We start from the raw sequence: 19,025 nt of genomic DNA, 5'->3' as shown, positions 1-19,025 counted from the left end.
TTTTGCCAACCTCTATCTCTTCTCTGTACTTCCCACCAACGAAGATGGTCTCACTGATCCAGTACTTCTAGCACACAGGTCTCTCCCTGTTCGTGTCTTTGGTTACCCTGGTGTACATTATCTATGGATATCATATGAGAGTGAGGACTGTTCAAATGGGTGTGTGTTTACCTAGCATTAGTGATCTCATTTGCATAATCATTACTTCACTCTGTATTAATTAAAGGTCAGTGCATGCTTTGCAATGTAACTTCTTCACCACAGTGTGATACTTTTGTACTCCGTGTTCCTCACTTTTATCTAGCTCCTTTCCCTGGTATCCTGAATTTCGTTTCAAACTAATTTACATTATTTACGTACATGTTTCTTTTACACTTTTTCTTCTGTTATGTGTTATGTGTTACGACGTTGTTATGAACCATGAAGACTATTCTCTTTTTTGCAATACCATGCAGGAAGTACAACAACAACAAAAAATACAAAGCAAGACTGGTGATCATTATTAGAGAAAGTAAAGGTTGCACATGGCACACACATTGGCTATTAGCTTTCTGTTTGCAACCTAAGAAATGCAGTAAATGAAAGCCCACATTTACCAATCTAGTAAATTTGAAGCAAATATTTACACATAGGCCATATTTATTTTAGAGGTTAGATTCCTCTAACTTTGAGTCCCTTTGGATGCTTTAAATGACTGGATTATGAAAGAGATTTCCACGTAATTTTTCAAATTGTGAGGAAATTCAAGGCAAGGGGATGCATGTTGATATTTCTTCTGGGCTCTATTTCCCTTAATATTTGGGCCTTATACTTATTGTCCTTATGTCTGATTTTGCTCTGATCCCAAGGGGATATTATATGAGAACTGAGATCCAGTTTGAAGGATGGAAGCATGGATGTCCTGAGATGAGTCAGCTGGTTGAGCCAGAAAATCAAAGTGGAAGTTGAGAGTAAAAGGTTATCTCCTATATTTGTAAATCCATCCTTAAAGAGGGACATGAGTTCCTTTAATGTCTTAGCATGGTCCTGCAGCTGCCCTGGACTTAAGGACATTTGGTGCGGCCTGTGTCACAGATTCCTGCGTACTGTAGAACTATCATGTAGGGTGACTTAACTCTGTTCATGTAAAGTCCAGGGTTCTTCCTTTTCTCTCTGTATGGGTCAACTCTTTCTCTTCCCATGCTGTCTTTTCAGGGTACAACTAGTGGTCACCAAGCAAAGCCTAGCTTTTTGCTCCATCAGCGGCTAATGGATGGAGAAAACAGCCTTTCTGTCCTCATTATCTCAATTTTAGTAGTTTAAAAGACAGGCTGGTAGAAACACCAATGCTTTGATCACAACCTACGTAAAAGTCTTGTACATTGCAAATTATTCAGTCTCTTTTTGTGGAAAATAACCAAAACATGGCAAATCCATTAAATTGGTATTTCTTCCCTCTTTCCTTCTCTTTCCCTTCCAGTATCTTGGTTTGGTCTAAAATATTTAATCAGCGTTTATTGGGCCACCGTACAGCACTTAGAAAATCATAGTCTTGGTAGTTTTGACAAATCTTGCCTTTCAGGAAGATGTTTCTAAATGGCCTGTGTTCTCTTTCTGCCAAATTCCAGTGCTGGACACCAAGAAAGGAGACAAGATATGTAAATATTGATTTTCAGGATGAAAAAAGAAGCCAGAGGACTAGCCAAAGAAGACTATACTCTTGATGCTCTGTGGGTTCATGGCCTAGTTCATTCCCCCAGTCCCCCATCTCCTGCCAGCAGTCTGAGGAATTCTCTCTCTGCTTATAAGACACTCTAGGATGACATCAGGTTGATAGATATTACTGATTAAGAAAAAGTTACATCCCAATTTTTTGTCTAAGTAGGACACAATTTTAAACTAGTAGTCTAATGGAAGGGTCGAGAATATTATAAGGCATCTTTCATGGTCTCAAAAGTAAAGAAAGGTTTGGGGGAGGCTCCTGCAAGGGGTCTTGAAAGGTCAAGATACACACTGCAAAGCAGGGGAAATGGCATTTTTATGTATTTGCTGGGGCGTGGTGTGGGTGAAGGAAGTTTTAGAAGGGAAAGGTAAACATTTGCTGGAGTCTTTGGTATTGAACTTAAACAAAGCCATGCCTTTGTTCCAGTTTTATAAGGTAATGGATGGCAGGAAAAACTATAAAGCTAGACTTGATTCATATATAGAAGGAATAATCTGTGGAAGGCATCTCACTGAAGAAATCAACCCCCTGATCTTTGGTTAGGATGTGGTGTATCCATGGTTTCTGGACTGAATTCTGTTTAGGGCTCTGTAACTTCCATGCATGAACTGTTGTAAGTGCTCAGAATTAAGTTACAGATTTGGATTTCACAGGCTGGTGTGTGTGTGTGTTTGTGCACGTGCACATATGCACATGTACCACAGTTAATGTTGCTCAGTGATTACTGTATACTAGGCAGCCTGCCAGGTATTTTATATATATTATGCACTATTCATATTTCAAGTGGATAGCATTTCTTTGCATTTAAATAATGAAGAATTTGAAGCCCAGAGAGGTTAGTTAGCACAGCTAACACAGCAGAGATGGAACTCCTCCTTTGGACTGTCTAAATCATGTGCTCTTTGAATACTGCCTTTTTGTATGGGGAGGATCTAGCAGTAATATATTCTACACCATCCCCGACAAAGGGACAGTCACTCCTTTGAAGCAACTTGCCTGCTGCATATTGTGTGCTAGGCCAGGTGGTGGAAATTCATGGACAGATAAGCCAGGCAAAAGTGTCTGCTCTCAGAGAACATTTTGGCCAGATTAAGAAGTAAGACATAGCTGTAACTAATGTAATTCGAGAGGAAGAGTTATGAGGACGCTAATAAAAATAGAGTTAAGGTGCCGGGAAAGTTCTGGGAAGGGAGAGAACTCTGTTTTTTATTTTAAAATGTCCCAACTTTTTACTTGAAGAAATTACAAATGAAAAGTTGAAAAAATAATACAGTTGATGCCGCATACCCTTCACTGAGACTGACTCAATGTTTTGCCAGATTTCCTTTATCTTTTCTCGCTTACACACACACACACACACACACACACACACACACACACACACACATTTATACTTCCCTTGGAAATACTCCAGCACTTAAAGATTCCAGGGAAGACGTGGGGAAGGATTTGGCTTATGAGCAGTGTCTTAAGGGTCAGTTGTAATTTTAAGCATGTGGAAGTTGGAAAGAAGAGCATGCCAGGTGGCAGAACAGGGTGCTCAAAGATGCAGAGTAGAGCAGGGAATTATGGAGCAGGAGAGAAGTTCAGAATTGTTTGTAAAAAGGGGAGAATAGAAATCATGAAAGAGGAGGAGATTGCCGCAGAAAGAATTGGACGTGGGCAAATGGGGGTCAAGGATGGGACTTTAGACTCATCCCAATTAGGGATGTTGGAGGAGGAACCAGACAAGGAAGGGATAGTCAGGAGGAAGAGTACAGGAGAAGGGAGAGGCAGGGGAAGTGGAGAGAGAAGGAAGAACTGAGCAGTGAAGTCAGTGCTGTAGGCAGTGGTTTCCCAAAGCATGGTCCCTCACGTGCATCATCCATCTCAACTGGGGAAAGAGTTAGAAACGCAAATACTTGGATCTTTCACCTCAGACCTACTGAATTGGAAACTCGGGGATCTGGCCCTATAATCTGTATGTTAACAAGAACTCCTGGATACATACTATATTCGAGAATCCCTGCTTATAAATTTGCTATAGAGAAGGCTGGCCTTGAAGAAAGCGATTTCAGTAAAATAGTGAGGAACAAAAGTCAGGCTCAAAAAGTCAGTGACGCCTCTATACCGCCAATCATTTATATGCACACGTGTACACAATCTGTGTTGAAAGACATGCATTGTGTCATTGTAAGATGAAAAGACTAGAAACAACCCAATGTTAAAGAAATTATCACTCCGTATATCATGGCTCTTTAAAAAAGAAAAGATATCTTTCAAAATGTATTTAGTAAAGCAAGGTGCAGAATTGTATGTTTACTGTGGTGCCATTTGTATAAAAATAATATGTATTGCGTAGCATATTTTTAGAAGGATACACGGGAAACTGAAACTGTTGGTTGTTTGGGGAGCTATGCAGGGTGGCTGTGGTTAACTCTTTAAAAGGCACCTGGGTGCCTTTTGAATTTCGTGCCATGGTATTACAGACTCAGTACAAGTTTTAAGTATTAAGCATGAACCGAAAAGGATCACAATAGTAATAAATGATCGGCAAATTGAGTAAGTAAATCTTTCAGTCTTGCGGACATTCTTCCTCTGACCGGGAGCTCATTATTTGTGAGACAGCCCAACCCACTGTTATGCAAGGCCCACATTCTTCCTTATCCTGAGGTGCTGTTTCACAAGCTGTGTTCAGATGACACAGCACGATGGCAGAAACCAGCAGTCAGAAGAGCCATAAAGGTTCTGCATGAGAGATTTCTCTCTTGCTTTCTCCGTCAAAACCTGTGACTCCATCCCTCTAAAAGTGGTGTGCAGAGATAGGTTTTTCTGCTTTTAAAATCAGTTCATCTCCATTAAATACCTTTTTTGCTCAGATTAACAAGTGTCCTAACGAATCTGCCTTTAAACCATTTGGAGATAGCATCACAAAATGCCTTGAGAGAGAATCCAGAGAGGAAGGAAGACTCGAACTGGGATCCGAGAGCAGCCTTGCAGGGGCAGTTTGGAGAGCAAAATGGATGGCCTATGGGCTGTGTCCTGGGGGTGAGGAAAGGCTTGGGGTCAGAGATTAGGAGCACCTGGGAGACCAGGTATCTGCAAAGATAGGCACCATAGTGAGGAGGAAAAACTCCCTTCGATTTTCATAGCACTTTACAATTTAAAACGCCCTCTCATTTTAAAGTGTCACACTTACCAAGGTAGGGATTGTTGTACCTATTTAAAAATGAGGCCAGTGAGGCTCAGAAAGGTGAAATAATTAGTCCAAGGCCACACTGCTGTGATCTACACTGGGTACATAATTTTGAGTTTCCTGTACTTTTTCTTTCTTTCTTTCTTTCTTTCTTTCTTTCTTTCTTTCTTTCTTTCTTTCTTTCTTTCTGCTGTGCTTTCCTCTCACTTGGCTTCTGATTTCAGAGAAAGCTCTGACTTTTTTCTTATAATACTTCACTTTTGAGTCAATCCTATTTAATCTTTGCTTCCGAGGCTCTTAGGTCCCACACTCCACCTTTCTGCAGCCTCTTATATTCATCCTCTCTTATTGTGTGAACACCTCCTCCATCTTGGAAGAACACTTGCGTTTGGCCCTGCTGCTTGCCGCCAGACTTCTCAGCTGAGATGCCTTCTCTCCATCTCCAACTCCTGTCTCACCCCAGCAATTTAGCTTCCTGCCTCTGTCTCCATTAGTCTGGCCTTTCAAAGGGGTGCAAACACTAATTACTTCTGAACTTCTGCTCAGCCATCATTCCCCTTTTCCTCTTTGTAACATGGACTTTGGATACTATGGCCAGAGTTCTATCTGTCCTGGCCCTGATAATACACACTTGACCTCATCAGGTGTTCATTACTTGATCACAGAGACATAAACATCTTGGTTGGCCTCTTCCTCACCAGTTCCCTTCAGGCTCCTCAACCTCCCCAACACAAACCCTCCTCTCTCATTAGACTGACCTCTTCACTCTTTTCAGAGTTGCATCCATCTGTCTTTAAGCTCAAGACTCCTACATCAGATCTTCCCTGGCTACCTTGCTGATTTCTCTCCTTTTCATGAAGTCTTAACTGCATGTATAGTCTGGGATTGTCAGTTTGGTATCTAATGGTATTCATTCCACAGTAGCAAAAACTGTTATATTCCTCCTTTCCTTTGAGGATAGGCATGTACTGTATACTTCTGTTTTTCCCATAGCATCTATAAATAGCATCCTCCATGGCATATATACATGTACATACATACACATATATATTTATATTGAATATATAGTTGGTGCTCAATTTACATGTGTTGGTATACAGACAACAAATTTCAAGGATAAAACTGGCCTGAGCAGCTTACTGCTGTATTATTTCGATGACTTCAGCTACTTGAAGCAATCCCAGCTCCTAGAAGATTTGGCTTATGAAGGAAAGAGCATGGATAAAGGGGAAATGTGTATTTGGGAAGGTAATTTTCTCTTAATTCATTGGATAAATATTTGTTGAGTGTCTGTCATGGGACTGGCACTAGGAATAGAGTGACCTTGAGGCAGACAAGGGCCTCCTCTTATGAGCTTGCAGCCTCACGGAGCAGACAGGAGATTAAGCATTAAACATAAACGACAAGATAAATCCAAACAATATTAAGTACTATGAAGAAAATAGAAAAGAGCAAGGTAATAGAGTTTGCTTCTGGTCATGGGCTGAAATGGGAAGAGGAGGAGGAAGACAACTCTAGATGGGCTGGTCGAAGCCAGTATTTCTGAAAAGTTGACATTGGACTGGAATCTGAATGAGAACAAGGAGCTGACAGTGTATGGGGTAGTCTGTGAGGACAGCATTGGAGATAGAGGGCATGACAAATAGTGGAGGCTGTCACCTGGGAACAGGCTTGGTATGTTCTTGAAATGGAAAAAGTTGAGGTCTAAAGAATATGGAAAACTATGATACACTGTGTATGTATGTATGTATATATATACAAGCATACCCAGAGTATCTGTAGGAGAAGATAAAGACATATATTTTCAGGTTTTAAATCATCCCCTAAAAGTGCTATATAAATGGAAGTGTCAGTAAATCTAAGACTTTCTTAGATCCTCCACAAAATAGCAACCTCTCTTAGGGTAGGGAGTCTACCCTAAGACACAGATTCTTGTGTCCCACTATGTGGCATAATGCCAGGCATAGACAGAAGATACTTGATAAATATTTGATAAATGAATGCACGAAGGCAATGAATGAATGCCCAAGGCTGAGATATCACATGTTCATATCATCTACTTTTAGCCTTTCTGTCTCAATTTGGCATTGCATCTGCACCCAAATGCCATCATATAAAATAGAAGAAAACTGCTGATGTTTAAGAAAACCATCCATATGGTCTTTAATAATTTCAAGAACCAAGAGGAAAACAGAGTGGGGAAATTGGCAAGAGAACACTTATGTATTTATATATTATTTGTGTCTTAGATCGAAAATGCTGATATCTTAGTGTATGCTATGTTGCTGTAATTTGGAGGCTAATGCATGTGCAATTTCTTGGAAAAGAGCTCTTCGGAGTCTCAATATAAGGAAATAAGTAGCTTTCTCTGTCTTTATGTAGAAGATTCTTAAAGATGCAAAATACAGTGTTTTATTTTTTTTAAGATTTTATTTATTTATTCATGAGAGACACACAGAGAGAGAGAGAGACACCGGCAGAGGGAGAAGTAGGCTCCATGCAGGGAGCCCGATGTGGGACTCAATCCCCGGACTCCAGGATCATGCCCTGGTCCGAAGGCAGGCGCTAAACCGCTGAGCCACCCAGGGATCCCCTACAGTTGTTTTAAAGAGGAAAAAAATAAATGTTTTGCATCAAGTCAGAGACATTGTGATTTTTTAAATCCCAAATTGTTTTGTAAATTGAAGACAGACCTGTTTATTTTAAAGACAAGCTCTTGAAAAAAAATCTTAGGAATTAATAATTAAGTTAATGTAGTAATTCTAAAGCCCATTGATCTGTATTTATTTTAATAAATCTTACTACATGCACAGTGCACAACTGAGGGTTACTATAATCTGGAGAAGGTCACTTGTCTTAATGTTGGAACTATAAAATGGAAATTGCAATTCATATGTAAAAATATTTTATTAAGAAATGTCAGTTGTGGGGTGCCTGAGTGGGCTCAGTGAGTTAAGCATCTGCCTTTGGCTCAGGTCATGATCTCAGAGCAAGGAGTCTTTCAGCTCATGATTGAGCCCTGCATTGGGCTCCCTGCTCAGCAAGGAGTCTGCTTCTCCCTCTCCTGCCATTCCCTCTGCTCGTGCTCTCTCTCTTTCTCAAATAAATTACAGTGTATCTGAATCGATTTTTGAACCCATGACAAAATTTAAATACTATCTATTATCTGCCTAGATATACCTGGTTTAATTAATATTTTTCTAAAGAATAAATTATGTACTGTCAAAATTATAAGAAAATTAAAGACTGAGACTTTGAAAACGTTATATGAACATATGTAACATTCATAATTATTGGGTGACAGACCCAATTTTCATGGCATTTATATATGCTCTTTACATAATCAGGGCTCCTACTGGAGTTAAGAATTTTCTGTGCTTGATATTTGGATGAACATTTAGTGGGGGAAAGCATACCATTTCCCTAAGTTTCTGTAATACACATTTGCAAACAGTGCTTTGTAGATAAACTTCCAAGAAATTGGGTTTCACATTTGCCTGCTGTGCATGGAACTGGGACATGGTTGGGTTTGCAAGATGAAACAAATAAATGCTTATCAGTTCTCAAGCCAAGGTTTTAGTTAGTGCCCTTCCATACCTTCCCAACCCCTCTACCTCCTAACTGCAGTTAAAGTTCAACCACGTAGGCTTTGAGTGCAGCACAGCAAGACTCTGATACCATCAGGCACTGAAACTGTGCTTTGCTATTGGTTCAGGCAGCCAGGCGAGGGGAGAGCAGCACCAACTCTACTATAAAATCCCTGCCTGTTAGGATAATTCTGGGCGCTGCCAACTCCCCCAGCATAGAAGGTGGATTCTCATGTTGTTTACTCTGTAGAACCAGGATGCCACAAGTCAAAGAGAGCCCATTGGACCTTCCACTAAGAATCTGTTTCTATTAAAGGAAACTAATGTAAGCATGTCTAGGTAGAATCAAGTTGTGTTGTTGCTCTTTTGGCATTCAAAGACTCTAGCTACGGGTGGCTGGCTGTTCCCACTCCTCCAACGAGGTGTTAGCCTATTTCTTGTAGCATATGGCCAGTTGGATCTGTCCTACTCAAGTGGCCCTTCTAAATATATATGTTCCATCAGCCCAGCTCTCTTACTTGTGATTGGAGCTGACAAAGGTCACCGTTAATATTGCATCCTGCCTGTCGGAGTGTGGTCCACTATGCCTGATATATGGGTGATTCCATTTGGCAGAGACTCAAAGGCAGGCAGAGTGGGACAGCTTCATAGCGGACATGGGGGAAGGTGTCCTGTAGGCCCTGAGAGACCAGCGGCAGCTACCTGGAAGTGGGGCATCCCATCTGTGGTTAAGGGAACACTGACCTGACCTGAGTGTGAATCCTAATACCTTAGGAAATGGGCCTCTGAACACACTGTTCTCTTCCTGCTTCTGTAGCACTAGGCAGATGTTATGAGGGAGAACAAAAAACCAGTCTGCATCGAGGACCCCTGTGGATGACAGTTATTACAGGAAGATTTCTTTATGAAATATGTGGTCAAAAATAGGGGCAAGTGCATGGCTCCCCAGAGTGATCACTGATTTGGGGGCATAAAGCTGTGTTTTATACATTCTGGCCAAGATAACCCCGCTGTCAGTAATAACAATAACAATAAAAGAAGTCAAGTGTTCCCAGGAAAGTTGCTTTTATTTGTTTGACCTAAAAATAGATAAAATTTGATGAAGTTATTAGAATCTTTAGGGCACCATCATATTGCCTCTCTCTCCCCACCTAGCCTCTGATTTCTGTGATTATAGGACCATAACTAGTGCATCTGTGCTAGTACCTAGCGCAATCTCAGGAACATAGTAGGTATTTAAAAATATTTGTGTCATACATGAAGTGTTCTCTGTAGTTAAGGCATCTCCAGGAGCCGCAGACGGCATTGTCTATTTTTGCCCTGCAAGCTCAGGAGGAGAAACAGGCATGGTGTACTCTTTCTCAGTGGTCTTTATCACTCAGCTCCCCTGAGTCACTTGACATTTTCATTTTTAGCCATTCTTTTTCTCTACTATTCCTAAATAATTCACAAGCATTTGTGGAGTCCATCATCTCATCCCAGTGTCTACAAGGGTTCTGTTTCACACATGTCTTCCAGGTTTGGTGCTGTGTTCTATGTTTTCATAGCCTCTGTACACAGCTCTCATTAGAGAGCCTTGACCACCCTGTGGTGGTTCTTACTGGATTATTCATCTTCCTTTTGAACTATCCACTACATGAAACTGGGGTCTGGCCTTCATCTCTGTCCCTAGGGTATATACTGTTGTGTTTGACCCACCGTGGGCTTATGTTGATGTTTACAGGATGAATGAAGAATCAAATGAATAAAAAGAATGATTGAATGAAATGAATGTATCCATCATTAGATCATTTCTAGCCACTTGTTTTCAGATGGTGGCTGGAAAAGTGAGAGTCTGTGGCATGTTTCACAAGGTAGTCGTAAGTAGTATGTCATAAAGACCTTTCATCTTAGCCTTCCTATGGATGTGGTCCTTTACTGATATGTAAATTAGGTACCACTAATACAAAAATCTAAGAAGTGGTCTCGAATCTCAAAGTTAAGAGTCAGGTAGGAAAAACGGGTATATAAACAAATCACTGTTTCAGTGCAGTAGTGTGCAAGGGAAGATGCTATTGAGTTTTGTTTTTGTTTTTGTTTTGACCCCACAGGTCAGAGATTTGAAAAAGTGATATAATTAGAAGTTATAGCTTTAATATGTTGCAGAGATAATGCTTTACACATCTGGTTTATTCATGTTTGAAAAAGAAGTAAGATTTTGTGACACACTTGAAGGAAAGTATGTCTATTTCAAGATTTAATGTGAAAGCAACAATTTTTATATATTAAATCATAAATTCTGTAATATATCATGTTTTATGTGCTCAGCATGTTCTTATTTCAGAGTATCCAAATATTCTTCAGCTGTCCTTATGAGATTATTTAGTATTTTGCTTCTAAGTCTAAGGCTTATGCATTTTTATAATGGATCCTTTTTATGGTGACGTCTGAACTTTTTCCTTTCTTTCTCCCACCCTCAGATTTTCATCACTGTGAATTGCCTGAGTACAGATTTCTCCTCCCAGAAAGGGGTGAAAGGACTTCCTTTGATGATTCAGATTGATACATACAGTTATAATAATCGTAGCAATAAGCCCATTCATAGAGCTTACTGCCAGATCAAGGTCTTCTGTGACAAAGTGAGTAAAGATCATAAAGGTATCTTTGTTATTAGATATTACTTGTAATGACATTTCCTCTTTGTCACTTCTCTTGTCTAGTGGTGTCAAATTAATCACCTTATCAAGCACACTGGGAGTTGTAAACTTTCATTTTCTTTTTTTTTTTTTTAATTTTTTTTTTATTTTATTTATGATAGTCACAGAGAGAGAGAGAGGCAGAGACACAGGTGGAGGGAGAAGCAGGCTCCATGCACCGGGAGCCTGATGTGGGATTCGATCCCGGGTCTCCAGGATCGCGCCCTGGGCCAAAGGCAGGCGCCAAACCGCTGCGCCACCCAGGGATCCCGTAACCTTTCATTTTCAATTCATATTAGATATCTAGGGAGTCATCAGTCGACTATTTTTTTTTTTTTTTAGTCAATCATTTTACCACTAATTTAATGGCTGATTGACATTGCACTGTGCTATGAGTCTAATTCACTTAGATAAGTAAAATAATAGATTAATACTTTTTACTGGGTATCAGCCTGTCCCAGAGCATGTCAGTATATTTTATGAATTAAATGGTGTCTCATCTAGAGCTTTTGGAAATGGAAATGGCACCTATGAAATAAGTTCATTAGTAAACATGCATTCAAGAGGAGATACTGTTTTTTAATCTCTCTGAATCCCACCATAAGAAGATAGAGCAATTAGAATAGCAAAGCTTAAAATCCTCTAATTATGTGACATGAGATCCTGACAAATCCCAAATATAAGTGGGAGTAAACAGCAATAGTTTTGAGACCTGTATGATACCAGCATCATAAGGGAAAGCAATGTGACTACGTGATAACCAGAGAACAGGAAACCTATAAAATTACCCCAAGGCACTCACTAGGGAGTGAAGTGTGCCATCCGAGGATAGCATGTGAAACAAGGGTGGAAGGATTCAGATTCTGTAGACTCCAATTTGCTATTGTTGATAGATGCAAAGGGATGGAACGTTGAAGTGTTGGGGCTCTGAAAACTCTGGAAAGTTATAAATTAAAGTTCCCTTCTAGGGCAAAACTCTGCTCTGAGGAAAAGCTGCTGGGAGTAGAATCCAAGTTAAATTGGACTCCTTCTACTCCTCCAAAAAAAGGTGCAAAGGAAAGAGAAGTTCCAAATAAAAAGGATGAGGAGAAAGGATACAGAGTAAACAGATCTCAGGAAATACAGACTTTTTTGATTTTTTTTTTTTTTATCACTGTGTGAACACATCAGAAGAGAAGAAGAAAAAGCATGAGAGCTGTGAAGCTGGCAGAACGATCTTGGTCCACTCATTTTACTTAAAAATGACTATCAGAAAAGAAAAACAGTTGAATCCCAACAGAGTCTCATGAAAAAAAGATATTAAAATCAGACTGACATCCCTGGCGGCAATGGGTACCTGCCCATGAAACAGGTGACACCTACAGCTTAATGTTCAAAAATGAGCTAAATGAAATTAAGAAAATCATAGAAGTCATGAAGATCAACATAAATCCCATAGAAAAACTCCAGAGCTGTTTTGAGCATAGAATGATTTGAAAAGGTTTGTGAAAGAATTCAGAAATCAAAGATTAAAATATTTTAGAAGTAAAGACTATGCTAGAAGCAAAGCAAGAATGAATAAATATACAAGAGAATGCCTTAAGAGAAATACAATTTGAAGCGGCAAAATTTTAAAAATCAAAAGGAATAAAAAATGAGATGCAAAAGAAAATAATATAGGACAGAGGTAAAGAAGATCCAGTATACATGTAATAGGAAACTTTGAGGGAGAAAACTAAAACAATGGAGCAAAACAAATGCTAAAATATGATAAATCAGGAAAACTTAAAATATAAATAATATATATATATATAAATGAATATATCTATATTAAACAGCCTAGTAAGTACTTGGGAAGATTGGCCCAGGATCATCAATACCAAGTTGTTAACTTAGTAACTTTAGAAATATTCTTCAGGCATCTAAGTAAAATACACTAGAATAGAAATAGAATAGAATAAAAAGTCACTTGTAAGGAAACTTACCATCAAACTTTTCAACAGCACTCTCAGGTCAGGGACAGTTAGGTAGCCTTCACAACGTGGGGGACCAGTTAAGTCAATAGACACAGTTGTGTAAATGAGAAAAACAGTGGGTCATTTGCCAGAGTCACATCGCAGAAAAGAAGTAGAGAAGCCGGATGCAAATGCAGGTCTGATTCCAGACCCATACTCTTTGAATTAATAAATAGCTGTATACATAAAAAGCCAAAATGACAACTGATGATTCAAAACCTCAACAAAGAGCCAAGGTAGCCTTTAAAAACAAAAGAAAGCAAACGAAAATCAGTTAATATCTTTAATTTAGCATATTAAACATTACGAAAGCATTTTATTTTAACGAAAGCATTTTCAAATGACATATAACATTGGGCTTTTAAAGTACAAACGGACAGCGTTTAAATAGTTTGAATATCCTCAACTGTATTCCAGATACAGCAAGGAACGTTACAGAATCCTCCTCTGAGGATCTCCTCCTTGAAAACAAGGCATGGGATTACAGGCAGAGAGAAGGGAGGGAAGGATGGGATAGAGACACTGGGCAGTCCATTTACCTTTACATTGCTGCTGGGAATTGAAGGTGAGAAAGAGAGGCCTTAAGAGATGCTCATATAATTATTTTTTTCAACAGTGTTGATATGATAAATACTGAAACTCAAAGAAAAGGAACATGCAGGATAAATAGATAATGTTACATTGTTGTTCAGCTATGTCCTAGAACTCTAAGAAACTAGTGATATAAAGTGTTTCCAGTGGGTGGTGTTTAGATTACTTATCCTGATGTTAAGGATAGGGAAGAAATCTCAAGCAGAGTGTATTAACCTTAACTGCTAGAAAAGTTTCGAATAACTCAGATACAAAATCTTATGCTGTAATTTGCCAGTAATATTTGCAGCTCTAATTTTAAAACCCAGACAAAACTTACTCCTGGGAGATGCAAAGAGAAAAATGTTTAATTTTTACCCCTTTTAAATGAGGATGTAAATGCCAATGATTGAATTCTCCTCTAAAGCAAAAAAGTAAGAGCTATTCCATTTTAAAATCCTGTTTCCCAGACACAGTCAAGATTCGTAAACAGATGGAGTTCTGCACTATTTATAGTCCTCCAGCTTGATTTATAATTAGCACACCTGTGAGAATCAAATAAAGACCTTCTCTATTTTTTATTTTAATATTTTATACTTCTATGGAAATGCATTTTTTTTGCATTTAAAAAAATTTGGAATCTGTCTATATATCTACCCTGCGTTCATGTCTTTATATCTATGTTTAATTACTTCCATTAGCTTTCCTGAAAAACAAGAATTGTATTAATGTAAATAGTAAGTACATAATTTGTAAAACTTGAGAAATAAAGTCAATTTCTTTTTTTATAATAGTTTTTTTCTCTTTATTAATTCTTGTTTGGAAAGATTTGGAGATGATGACTGTTGAAAATTATGAAAAGCTAAAGATGCCCCTGCAAACCATCTTGGTACATTGGCCAACTTTCATTTAGTTAAGGACACATTCTTAAATTTAAGAGAAATTATCTAAGTGTGCAGTAAAACAAAGCTAACCATCACTTCTCAAAAGGTTGCAAGACATCACAATATAATCAGGAAATCTTAAGGCATATTTTTTAAATCTAAGACTCCAAAGTGAACATTTAGGTAGGAAAGTTATTTTTAAATGATAAATTTGGTCTTTGTAGCCAATTATACTGTTCTGGAAGAACTGAACTTTTGTGCACTTTGATAAGAGTGGAAAGAATATCTTTTAGAAGCTTTAGGTCCCAAATATTCAAGGGAAGTAAAGAAATTCATGGAAGGCCATGTTCAAGGAAGCTTTCTCCACCTTAATTAAAAGTATCTAAGCTTCTCTGGGTCATTGTGAAGTCAAAGCTTTATTTTAGAAATGGGAGCTGTGGTTCTCCTAGAAATGTTTGGGTACTATCCAGACTTGTTTTGTCATGCTGATATCTGAGCATTCTGGGCAGGAAATTTCTTATATAGAAATGGCACCAAGATTAGACTCTGTAGGGAGCCACTGTAGGTTTTATGTTGATCCATTTGGTTTGGCATATCAAAGAATGCCTGTCAAATAATAATCAGTTTACTTTATTGCCTAAAAATTGACACTGAATATATGTAAGTCTTGGAACAAATTAATTGCAGGCTTTTTCCTCAAAGTAATAGTACAAAATAAAGCACCAATTTAGAAATAAAACTGCTTGACAAACCTTGGGGTGTATCTACAGTGAGTCATAATTTATGTAGATAGATAAAGTTTTAAATTTTTATTTATATTAAATAATATGTTGTAGAGAACTCCAAGTACATAGAAAAACATCTTATATGGACTCAACAAAAAATGAATGATAGGAGACTTGTGCTTATATCTCACACCAATTTCAACAAGGCAATGTCTGTATATTAACAGTTTGTTTTTTTCAAAATATTATATATTATCTAGATACAAAACTATGCAAAACCTTAATATATCATAAAGAAACTTCCAAAGGATGTATTTCTATATTTTTAAATCCCTCTTCTTCTACATCTCCATGGTTTATAATTATAAATGACAATTCAAAACTTTAAAATGAAGCACTATAAAATAATTACCCCCTTTTTGTAGTAAGAAGTTTTTTGACATAAAAACATCTTTAAAATATCTGGCTAAACTATTATTTCTGTCCAGATCTTATCTATGTAAAGCTCTTAGAACTCACCTGGCACAGAGTAAGTGCTATGTAAATATTAGTTATAATTACTCATTTTTCAAGAATTAGCTCTAATGCTATCTCCTTTAGGATGCTTTCATTGCCCACATGTGTCCATATCTCTTGTGTCATGGATTTACTTTGGCCAGAATTGGGAATCTTTTTTTTTTTTAAAGCTAATTTGATAAGCAAAACATGTATCTCTGTGTTTTAATCAAAGCTTTGTATGTCTTTTTCTGTGAAGTGTATTTCATGGCTCTGGTCCATTTTTTAAAGTGGTGTATTAGTTGTCTTTTAAATTTGAATCATTATTTATATTAAGGATTTAATACTTTATGCATTATTTTGTTGCAACTATTTTCACCAGTTTGTCTTTTGCCTTTTAATTGACTCTTTTTTTTTTTTTTTTGCATAACTGGATTAAATTTTTATATTTTCAAATCTTTTTTGTGTGAGATGAGTTAGGGACAGTTTTTAACTAGAGGCTGCCAGCCAGCACATGCTTCACCACTCCTCACCTATACTGTCACAAAGGGAAGGAACTGTAAATGCACATCCGAAATCTAGGGGAGGAGTCTAGTCTGGGGTGTGTGTCTGGATGTCACCTGTCTAGAGCATCATGGAAATAGAGGTGCAGCCGAACTCTTCTGCAGCAAGAAAGGAGAAAGAGAAGGGAAAAGAAAACCATTGGAAAATCTGTATTTGAAAGGGTGAGAAGAAAATGAGTTGGCAAAGCCAGCACAGAAGAGTGACAATAATAATGATAATGATGTCAGGGAATCCTTGTAGGCCAAGAAGGAAAGAGATATTAGATGATGGTCAGTTGGTTACAGAGGGTAGAAAGCTGGCAAGAGAAGCCAATGAAAAGGTCAGATTATCAGGAACAGAGGAGCGGAAAGGAGGTGAATAGATCAAACTTTTTTCCTATTTGGTTGAACAAGCACCATCTCCAAGCACTTGTGAACACATTAAAACAAAAACCAAAATCATACTTGTACATGCAAAGCGATCAAGCACTTGTGAACACATTAAAACAAAAACCAAAATCATACTTGTACATGCAAAGCGATCATACCTTAGTTTGAGGTATGTGTAGTTTCCTTAGGTCCTTCCTCATTTCCACTGCTGTAATGATTTTTAAAAGTTTCATGACATCAAGCAAAGGGAAAGTTTTATAGGGAATTCACACTCAACTTTCATGCTCTCTCTGTGCATAGGAATGATGTTAACAGGCCAATGCTTTATCTTAACAACATTTTATTATAATCACTAAAGTTACTTAAGCAGCCTCACTGTGATAGGAACTTGGGCTGGGTCTTTCTGTATGGATTCAAAATTGAAGTTGTATCAATAGACAGGATTTCAAAAAAAGGGGGAAATCTGCAAGAAGTGGCATCACTCCGAGGTCGAAATGTGGTACAGATATATAAGGTTCTGTCTCAGCTTCAGAACCGAGGCCTGATCTCCCGGGAGGGGCAGCAGTGGAGCTGCCCACTCTCCCTTCACCCCCCAGTTTGTTTCTTATCCTGGAGACACGTCTGTGGACACTGTGTTGGCATGCTCTAATAACATACCTGGCATTGTTTGCTTTTCCCTGTCAGGGAGCAGAAAGGAAAATCCGAGACGAAGAGAGGAAGCAGAACAGGAAGAAGGGGAAAGGCCAGGCCTCCCAAACCCAGTGCAACAGCTGTGAGTGTTGCTGAGGAGGGGTGGGCTCTGGCCAGGCCACGTCCACTAGGGGAACAGGTGGGAAGAAGTGGATGGTGGGTAAAACCATGAGCCTGTGAGGGATGGCTTGTCTTCCCTAGCTGCGAAGCCTGGGTGCGTGGTCTCTGTGAGAAGCAGATGGAATCATGTGACCATAGATTGTTTGCGCTGGGAGGGACTTTGTAATCTCACGGAGACCAACATCTTCCTCCTCCAGACAAGGAACCTTGGGTACAGAGAGGGACAGAAGGGCACGAGGGGCTCCAGCTCAGGAGTGCTCACCCGAAGTTCACGCTCTCTTTGTTGTTTTGGCGGTGGGAGAGGGGGTGATAAAGTCTGTTCACATCTGTGGCTTTTGGAAAGATTTGAAGGAGAAAACAGGGAACTCAGGCTAGGGCTCACAGCTAAGAGTTTCTAGTCATGCATAACCCTCTTACATCCAGCCTCTGATGGGAAGTTGGCAGCGATACCATTACAGAAGAAAAGTGACATCACCTACTTCAAAACGATGCCTGACCTGCACTCACAGCCAGTCCTCTTCATACCTGATGTTCACTTTGCAAACCTGCAGAGGACAGGACAGGTAGGCTCTACCTGCTAATAACCACCTGCCGTCCCTCCCCCTGGGGCCGGTGGAGCCTTAAGACAGTCACATCACACCGTGATGACCTTGAAAATAGCACCTGCACTCCATGCATTCCACGAAAAGTCAGTCATTCCATAAGAAAATGGATTTTAATAGAAAGGAATGTCTCAGGAGAGGAAACTGACTTAGTTTGGGGAAGAAGAGAGTGAGCTGATAGTAGTGAAGTGTTGACAAAGCAGTGAAGGGGAAGAAAGTAAGGAGGCTGATAACCTGAGGAAGTTTTGTGTTGTGGCTCTGGTCATGTGGGATGCGCCTGGTGTGGTAGAGCTCCACCTGATGGTGGGAAGTTGAACTGCACCTATAACTTCAGAAAGTTGCCCAAAAGGAAACACTTTTTGATTACATAAAACCATATAAGCAGTTTTTCCCTTAGTAAATTAACAGTTTTCATTGAATAGGTGAGTCACTTCACACCGAAAGAAAAATGAGATTGTAGACAAGCCTTTTTAAAAGTAATTCCTGTCTTCTAGTCATACCTACAAGCAAAATTAAAGACTAAAATTAAAATAACATAAACACCCAATAATTAACTCATTATGGTAGCTCAAGTTGATGGAATATTATATGGCCACTAAAATTATAATTACAGAAATTATGTAGCAACATAGGAGCTAGTTATGATAATGTTCAGTGTAAGAAAAAATTAGAATACCCGTTTGTGTCTGTAACATGAATCTAGATTTATACCTGAGCTTGCAGGTAACAAGAAAAATTACAACACTTGATGAGTAGGATTATGTGATGGATGATTTTTCTTTCTTTAGTATTTTTAGTTTTATTTATTTTATGTGATAAAATAGAATTGAAGAAAAGAACCTCCCTAGCATTAGCCAGATTTGTCTTTCACTAA

General features: G+C 38.7%; 1 protein-coding gene across 6 annotated transcripts in view; it reads left to right on the top strand.

The window, feature by feature from the left end:
• The window catches only part of GRHL2 (grainyhead like transcription factor 2), a 158,183-nt gene that overhangs the window by 104,528 nt on the left and 34,630 nt on the right, over positions 1-19,025 (top strand). For all 6 annotated transcript variants that reach the window (XM_072734126.1, XM_025994782.2, XM_025994780.2 and 3 more), the window contains exons 9-11: positions 10,924-11,082; positions 17,424-17,511; positions 17,973-18,112. In XM_072734126.1, the coding sequence (XP_072590227.1) occupies positions 10,924-11,082; positions 17,424-17,511; positions 17,973-18,112 (387 nt within the window). The remainder of the gene's footprint in view (positions 1-10,923; positions 11,083-17,423; positions 17,512-17,972; positions 18,113-19,025) is intronic.

The sequence above is a fragment of the Vulpes vulpes genome, chromosome 13, assembly GCF_048418805.1.
Source record: "Vulpes vulpes isolate BD-2025 chromosome 13, VulVul3, whole genome shotgun sequence".
Taxonomy (NCBI): Eukaryota; Metazoa; Chordata; class Mammalia; order Carnivora; family Canidae; genus Vulpes; species Vulpes vulpes.
The sequence above is the reverse complement of the archived record's forward strand: the minus strand, read 5'-3'. Positions and strand labels throughout refer to the sequence as shown.